The 9,189-nt window shown below is 37.3% G+C and overlaps 1 protein-coding gene across 1 annotated transcript; it reads left to right on the forward strand.

The window, feature by feature from the left end:
* The first annotated feature begins 5,964 nt into the window (after nucleotides 1-5,964).
* Nucleotides 5,965-8,759, forward strand: LOC128469814 (apolipoprotein A-IV-like). Its single transcript, XM_053451607.1, has 3 exons — nucleotides 5,965-6,032; nucleotides 6,201-6,327; nucleotides 7,453-8,759. Exons 1-3 carry the CDS (start codon nucleotides 5,987-5,989, stop codon nucleotides 8,378-8,380), a joined length of 1,101 nt encoding a protein of 366 aa, XP_053307582.1. The 5' UTR covers nucleotides 5,965-5,986; the 3' UTR covers nucleotides 8,381-8,759.
* The last annotated feature ends 430 nt before the right edge of the window (nucleotides 8,760-9,189 follow it).

The following is a 9,189-nucleotide window of genomic DNA, read 5'->3' on the forward strand; positions in this document are numbered from 1 at the left end:
TGGAAAGTTAATAATAAGAATAGAAATGCTGATTTTTCAGAAATATATTTGTGAAGTTAACGGTGAGTCACTCAGAATGTTAGCAGTGTCAGTAGAATATTGTGGGTAAGTTGAGACATTGTTTTTCTTTTTGGAGTCATCAGGAATCAATTGGATGCAGATGTTTTAGTTGTACAACTTGTTGAAGGAGTCGAAAGGTTATAAGACGTTAACAAGAACGGCTCAAGGTTTTAAGGGTAATAAAGATAAAATTAAGGTTTATATAAATCATAATGCATATTTTTTGTTTAACTGAGGCAACTGTAATACCAAGGTCAACAACGTTTCCAAAAATATATACATTGTAGTATGTGATAGTGACCTAAACCATCGTCATTCGAAAGCAGATAGCACCACCAATGGGCATTCAACCTTCTTTCCAGTGCATCATACATGAAACCATAAAATACTATTCCTGAAGTTATACAAAACAGATATCACTGTCCCTGTTCACCCAATACACATTTGCCAAATACATTATTATTTCTATATATCTTATCTATTTAGTATTTAGTTTTGTGTTAGGAAAAAATGCCCAGATTTAACCTTTCAGCCTCTTAAAGCATCAGTATAACCAGAAACGTTGGCAGTTGATATGAACTGAGACTCAAAGCAGTCCATTCTTAGAGACAAAGACTCACCGTGTGATGCTGTATTCTGCACTCTGTCCTTACATTTACAGCTGCTGGTATTATATAGACAGCACCCTCCCCAGCGGTCTGTGGGGGTGGGGTGGTGCTTGTTGGAATGCTATGTGGTTCAGGGTTAGTAAGGGGTATGAAGGTCACACAGAGGGGGTCACAAATGTGTACAGGTGGAATTAAGAATAATTGCTGACTGGAAATACAGAAGTTTACCCGAGATTAGCTTTGCCAATGTTGCAGTTGTGGTCACTCCACCTGTACCACTGCTGACCATTTTTGCTGTAGACTGAATCTGATCATGGCTGCATCACTAGGTCTACATCTGTTTGTTCAAACCCTCATTCCAATGCAGTGTTCATCTGAATACATTATATTAGATCACGGATAAGGTTAGTTAAGCCTAAAATCATCCCCAAGCAAGCCGAAAAACTTTTTCAGGAATACACTCAGTCTGCTGCAACATGATGTGTATTTGGTGCTTGTATCAGAGCATCTTTGTTTTTACTCTCACAAGGCACAGAAAATTAAAACCCACAACTTTTTTCCATTGCCATCTCTACTTAGCTACTGTTATATTACTTAAAACGCATATTCGCTGTGTTACAAATCAGAATATCTTGAATTTTTTCTTCTTTTACATATTCTGCATGCATCTACTTAACTGAAACACTGAGGCTGTTTTAAGAGCTTTCAGGCAAGATCAGTAACAGAAGAAAAAATATTACTGGTAGGTTTTATCTATTTTGACATGTTTGATCAAACGTGCCTCACAGCATTTCTAGATATTCTTTTTAAGGTCACAGGGCCACCCCACCCAATATACTAGATGGTTGGTGTGGAACATTAAGGGCATAGCCTTCATGGATCCCGTGTTGTGTCAGAACAGATGCATGTGCACCTGAATCAACTAACCGATTGTGCATGCAGTCTGTCTGTTAATAATATCGCTAGCTCCTAATAAATTTGCAACTGATGTAAGCATTGTATCATGTTGTGTTTTGCTGTTAAGTTGGGTATTAGTGAATCATAGTGGATAACTATGATGAGAATGCTTAGATACCCTTTTAATGTGATACCACTAAATTAAATAGTTGTGACCACAGAGAAAAGAAGGAGATTTGCTGTTGGAAGGTCTGGCAAAGTGAATCTTCTGCAGCTATTCATTGATTTATTTATTTTAGAACGGTATTTTGTTACAAGGCATAATTTATATATTCAGTACTATCTTTTCTATGCTCTCATTTAATGTAGAAGAAACAAAAGGTACTGTCATCAGAATACAGGGGCATCATCTGCAATCTGACATGAAACCGTTGTGGTTTTCTTGCTGAGATGAGGTTAATACAATTTTTAGTCATCTGTTGTTGACATAGACTTTGTCCTGGAAAACGTGGATAATGGGTCAGACTTTGACTGAGGTCAGACACATAACACAGGCCCTTTCTAACAGCGGGCAGATAAGCCTGTGCTAACAACGTTATCTTCTTGTATAACGGAGATTGCACAAGTATCAGGCTACTAACGTATCAGGGAAATAAACCTAAGGACCTCTGCTGACACTGTGATATTTTAGGAGACCCTGTTTGTTAAATGGTGACCCATAGCTTAAACTAGTAGGAAATACTATTGAGTTAAATTCTATATATTAAACTTTACTTATTTCACACTTTTATTATGCCAACACTCACAAGGCAACTTGTATATTCACTAATATAGGAGTTGTTTGTGATTTCCTCCAACTTTAAATTTTGCAAACTTTAAATGAGGGCACTTAAGTTGAATAACAAATCATGTGTTCTTGCTTGAAACTCCCAAAGCAACCCCCTGAATATATGTTTTAAAGATTAGAAATAAATAAAAAACAAAACCAAGTAGGACCGACGACTGCCTCCCCACTACACGTGGGCTGGATAGTAATAAAGCACTCAGGGAGAGGGGCAATAAGGATTTATTACATCATTAAAATATATTTTAATATAATACCATATGGGAGCTCTCCCTTTGACTCCCTATGGTACCTATGTTCAGCCTGCTTCCCCATCAACTGTACATTCATATGGTAGGGTTTAATTCCTTGATGACAATTGACATGCCAGGCACGTCATGGGGTTAAACAAGTTAGAAAAAGATCTTAGAAGTAAAGCATTCGTCAACACCAAACAAAATGTTGGGGCCCTGTGTGATAGCTCTCAGGAGTGGTCACATTTGCCATATTCAATATGGTGGCACTCGCCTGTGTGGTTTTATGGGGTAAATTGAATTGGCCTGCTTCAAATATTTCCCAGGACATGGGCAAAGGATGGCTAGATGTCAGAATTCCAAATTAAAAAAATGTGCACCTAAAAAATGTGGCCTTTTAGCCCAAGCAACTGATCAATCCCATGCATGGGTGGTATCAATGTACTCATGAGATGCTGATGAAGTCATAAAGGAAAAAAAATTGCATTAATACTTAGAAAGAGTTAAAACAGTAGCTAACAACAACAAAATAACACATCAAAATTGGGTATTTCAAAACAATTTTGTTTTTATGGGCTTTTGTAGATGACTAAAAGATGTTTCAAAAAAGTATTTTTTTTTAATTGTCACAATATATTATTTTATTTTATAGCAAATGAGATGAAATTATCAAAATAAAAAAGTCTTGTCACGAAGGGGTTACAGTATCAAAGAACCCTTTGGACAACGTCGGATCCCATAAAATGGCCCTCTCTATTACTCCATCCCTGTCCTATCAGATAGAGGTGAAGTTTAATAAAAATACATATATTACATAAACTCTCTCTCCTAGCACCCACCCAAACACCCACCCAAACACCCACCCAAACACCCATTGAGTGCCAGGGGGTCATCCACTCTATTGGCACTTAAGAGAGCTACTGTGTTTAAACTTACTTTAAGAGGCTATTCAACTTTGTCAAGCCAAGCCATCCATTCTCCTGCTCAGCCCAATAGAATAGGCCAATCTACAAAAACAAATTAGACAGAAAGATTAATCCAAAACCCTACTACAAAAAAAAAAATTCCATGATGTAAGAGTAAACTCTAAATTCAACGAAATTGTTTTTCGTACACGCTGTACCCTTTTTGTCAAACTGCTGAATTGCAATGGTGAAACCCTTTTAAATAAAAGTGCTGCATAGACTCAGACTGAATGGAATGCATATATGATTTCAGGGGAGCATTTTTTTATAGGTTATATGGTCCCAATACTGGACCGTTTGTGTATATTTTGATATTTATGTATTTTAATACACTTATTAAAGTGTTTTTATGTGATATCATTCTCATAATCCTGTCTTTTTTATACAACTAGCGCCCACACAACTATATTAAATGTATTTCATTTCTTGTTGCAATGCTAACTACAAATAATGCCATATAGGTTTGTTTACTAATGCAGTAGTAGTGTGGTAGTGAGTTTGTTAGAAACCTATGGTTACAACCCACCAACATTAAGCATTCTCAGACCTGTGGACTATCTCTTTGCTCTGGAGTCTCCGTATGTCACTGCTGACCATTAAGGCAGGACTGGTTTTTGATCCTGCCCACACCACAGTAGCTCCATGCACTCCTTGTAACCTTTTGTGATATGACATGGGCTAGTCCTGCTGCCACCGTAGGACCTATTCCCTCCTGGCCAGTGCTTATGATGGCTGGACTATCCCTTTAATTTCCTTCCTCAGAATCTACATGATTATTTATCCTAATGAAGATATGCTTAAACTCTACATCAGTGGCAGTAAAGTAATTCCAATGAAATCAATGGATGTATGTCCTGTCACCAATTGACATCTCAAGCAGTGTTCCCATTAAAATCCATTGGTAGACTTTAAACACGTGCAGTGGGATCAAATCAGATGCCTGTACAGCAGAACTGAATGTATCTCCTGCAGGGCATTTAGATAGGGGATAAGGGCAAAACAGACCACACAAAAAGGCATCACGTACCAATGCAATAAAATGCATATTACGGCTGGAGTGTTCCAAAACCAAGAGTACTAGATACAGAGACTTTTAATAAATTATTTTAGATACTTTTAATAAATTACCGTAGTTATGGTACAACCTGGGAAAGTGATAGCTACTGTTTAAAAATAAGCAAATGAACGACACAGGTGCCCCATAATACCGTACTTTATTTGATCTTCATTCACAGGAGAAGATGATGTCCTGGATGAATTAATACACAGAAGCACCTTTGGGAATTTAACAGTGAAACTGTGCATAGAAAGAACAGTGCATAGGTTGTAATCCTCTCTAGCATTACATGCTGGACATGGTCAGGGGACAAGCCCTTGGCCCAGTCAATTTAGTCATCCCATTCCCAGGAACACGGCCCTGTAATGAGATATTATGTGACCTAAAGTAATAGCGTGGCTGCTCGCAGCAGCTATAAGGAAGGTAGGAGTGTAATGTGTGGTGATGTGTGATTGATAGAGTAAGGTGTGATGGAGTATTTTTGTTCAAATGTGTTTTAGAGCGAGTGTGTTAAAGGGAGTATATGTTAGACTGAGCATGTATGTGTGTTCGTTGGTGAGTGGGCTATAGTATATAGTCTTTGTATATTTATGTGCTAGTGGGTATGTTAATAGGGGGCACTCACCTGTACCTTCCCCTCGGGCCAGAAGGTATATACAATTACCAATAAATGATAGCATGTACCTAACAGCTACAAATGCTTGATTTTGTACCAATATATATATATATATATATATATATCAATATATTAAACATAATAAAGTCTGTTATTTTAACCCTAATCTTCTGGGGTGATTAGAAACAAATAGTCAATGATCCCTTCCTCCTACATGGATATGACTAAGCGATAAACACTCAATGAGCTCAGACCTGAAAACAAAGACACGTCACAGGCTCCACAATGTAAAGTGAATTAAAGTCCAGGAGGCTGTCTTTCCAGAAAGCCGTAGTGGCAGAAATGATTTGATATAAATAGACGGGTACAGCTAAACTCATTCTCAGACACAAACGCAGATTGACTAGGTAAGAAGGGATCTGTTATATAAACTATTTGAATCGGTAATGGGGAGAAGATATTATTATTATTATTATTATTATTAGGTTATAATATTGAATAAAGTAAAGGTGATTTTGTGTTTTTTGTCCAGGTACATTTTACAAACAATTACATGTTGTTAGCGCAAAAATATTTTAAGGGCAAACCAGAGAGCTTCTATATATTGTGTATATATATATGTTGGGTATTTTGAGCTGATTAGATCCATCTAGGCTTAACATCTGAACTGTTTTATGCAGATACCTTGTCATCGGAAACCATAAAAATGCTGAAAGTGGTGGCCCTCGCACTGGTCATATGTGCCATTACAGGTCAGTATGGGAAGAGGATTGTGTTTAAGTAATAGAAGATGCGGTGTGAAAGATGGATTAGATTATAAAGTGGTGTAGAAGCAAATGGAGAGACTGTTAATAACCCAGACAGGAAAACATGGATATGGAATAACTTACTCTGCACATCTTTTTATCATCTTTTCCTAGGCTCTCAGGCTGAAGTTAACACTGACCAAGTGGCCAGCGCATTCTGGGATTATGTCACCAAACTAAGCAGTGATGCAAAGGATGCAGTCGAGCAGATACAAGAATCTGACATCAGTAAACAGCTTAAGTAAGTAACAAGCTGCAAAAAGTGATCTGTCTACAAATAAATAAATTATATTTATAACAGATACACGCAGTATCTGTTTCTTTATCTTAGCCTGTCAACTCTATATTGAAACATTTATTTTAAAAAAGCATCTATGGGTGGAGCTGCTGCTTTTTTCTTGAAGGACCTAAAAAAGGGTTGTATTAATGATCGTTTAACAGGCCTATATCTAACACAAACGGTAGTTTTTAGTTGTCACACATTAAGAAACGTGATTGCTGTTTTCATTTGTGACTTAAAAAATGCAGCGAAACACTTAAATAAATCTCTATCACATTTGAAGGCATCAATTTTGTACAGAAGCAACAAAGCATGCAGTCATCTTCATTTGCATCTTGTGCATACAGAATTATCTAAATACCATACTTAGAAAAATGTAAATGTATTTTGTGATATTTGTAAATTATTGTCCATGTAGGAATTATTTTGCACATCTGCTTTCCTCACAGATGCCAAAACCAATAAAAACCTAATTTTTATTTGACTTAAACAGTTATTGCTAATGTTTCTATCACAGCGTATATTTTGTTATATTTCAAAAGACTACAGTCAATATAATGCTTTATGTAAAGAGATGTTTACTTAAATAGTTTTTTCAGTTAATTCACTCAGACAATACTAAAGTCCTTCTAATTTACCACCAAATTACCACCAGACCCATGTGAGAACATTTCAACTTATTGATGACAAACATGTGTAACTGTGTTCGTAGTGCCAGATGAGGACCATCTGAGGCCCATAAGTACATAGAATTTGGCCAAACCAGCAAATGAAAAACCAAAAAACATGTTTGCTCAGTCACACATGACCCCGGCTTGGCTCATTTCTTTCACCATCCCCTGTTGTGAGTAGGTCTTTGCTGTAATGATGCTATGTGACCCGAGGTGCCTTCCTTTTATAATAAAGCAGTAATAAAAAATGTGTGTTTGCAGTGCCCCACTGTGCAATAAAGAGGGGGGGGGGTGAACTCAAGCTAGTATGATGCCTAATGGATTATCTGACTCCATATGATTACATCCTAGTTTGACACAATTAAAACTTTTATCCGTTGTGCAGTAATCTATATTTTGCTTTCTACCTACACAGTTCTATAATCCAGGAAAATTTGAAGACTGTGAATCTTTATGCAGGAGACCTCGAGAGCCAAATCCTCCCTTTTGCTAAGCAGATCCATGAACAGCTAACACAAGACTCTGAAAAGCTGCGGGATCAGATCAGACAGGAGCTGTTGGAGTTAAGAAACAAACTTTCCCCATATGCAGATGAGATGCACAAGCAACTGAGCAAGAATGTAGAGCAGCTGCAGTTAAAACTTACTCCATACGCAGAGGAGCTTCAAACTGAGCTGGAGAAGAACACACAGGTGGTCAGTCAGCAGCTGAAGTCTGTGGTCCAGGAGCTGGATGCCAAGATCAGGGACAATGCAGACAATCTAAAAACATCTTTGGCCCCATACTCACAAACTCTTCAGGCCCAAATAGACGACAGCGTGGATCAGCTCAAAAACCACCTGATACCCTACACTGAAGAGCTAAAAGAAAAGATTAGGCAACAGTCAGAGGAACTATATCAGACACTAACTCCTTATTCTGAGGATGTGCAGGGTGCACTGGAGAAGCATATTCAGAACATGGATTTCCAGATGAGGAAAATTGTGGATCAGATGGAAAGCAAGATAGTGGAACACACATCAGAGTTGAAAAAGCAACTCTATCCATACGCAGATCAGCTGAGGAAGATACTCAATGGAAACGTTCAGGATACTAGACAAGTTTTAGAGCCCTATTTCATGGAAATGAGCAAGCAGATAGACGAGAGAATCTCAGAGTTTAAGGACACAATGACCCCATATGGTGAAAATCTTAACAAAGCATTACTACAAAGAGTAGAAGACATGAAGAAAAAACTAGATCACTACACAATAACCACACAAGATCAATTAGAATACCTGGAGAAAGATGTACGTGACAAGATCAGTGACTTCATTAATAAAGGTGTTCCCACCAAACAGTAAATCAGATTTCATCACAAGTCATCATTAACTTGTGCAGAGGTAGTTGGTAGACCTCTAGCAGATATTTTGACAAATCATAAACAATTCCCAGTAAAATTATTAGAATTTCTAGGGCTATAAACACAATTTCATCATCTGCTTTCTTTTTTCATGTAGGGTGATGAATGGTGACATCATCTATTTCAGAGTGGCTACCACACACATGATCAGCTTATAAATCAGTAACGTGTTAAAAAAACAAAAGCTTCTATCTGCTTCATTTTGCCAGTTCTCAGTCAGCATTATGTGAAATAATTTATGTTTGCTTGTTCAGTGATAAAGATTTGTGTGCACTTTAGCAATTATTTTCAATAAAAATGGAATACAGCAATGCACAGTATCATGAGACCTGTCTGTTAATCATTATGTAGTCAACATTTTAGTTTATTCTGGAGTCAACAGTTTATAGTTTGTTTTTTTTTTAATTTTAAAATTCTTACATTTCCAGAATGTACTAAACTTAAAACTCTAACTATTCCTGTAAGATGGAGTCTTTCTGTACTACACAGTTTTGGCCTGGATTCTTGTACACACATACCTTACAAGTAGAAACATAGAATTTGAGAGGTAAGAATAATTCAGACCATCTATTCTGTGCATTTTCCTGATGTAAAGACTTATCTTAGATTCATGCATGCGGGTTCAAGCCCAGGGTCACTGATGCCTGGGTGTGGCTATATTGTCACCTCCTCTACTTAACCCCACTAACTACACCCATTTTCTATGTTGATCACTCCACCTCTTTAGGCCCCTGACTTCACCATGTAACA

This window comes from Spea bombifrons, chromosome 12, assembly GCF_027358695.1.
Source record: "Spea bombifrons isolate aSpeBom1 chromosome 12, aSpeBom1.2.pri, whole genome shotgun sequence".
NCBI lineage: Eukaryota > Metazoa > Chordata > Amphibia > Anura > Pelobatidae > Spea > Spea bombifrons.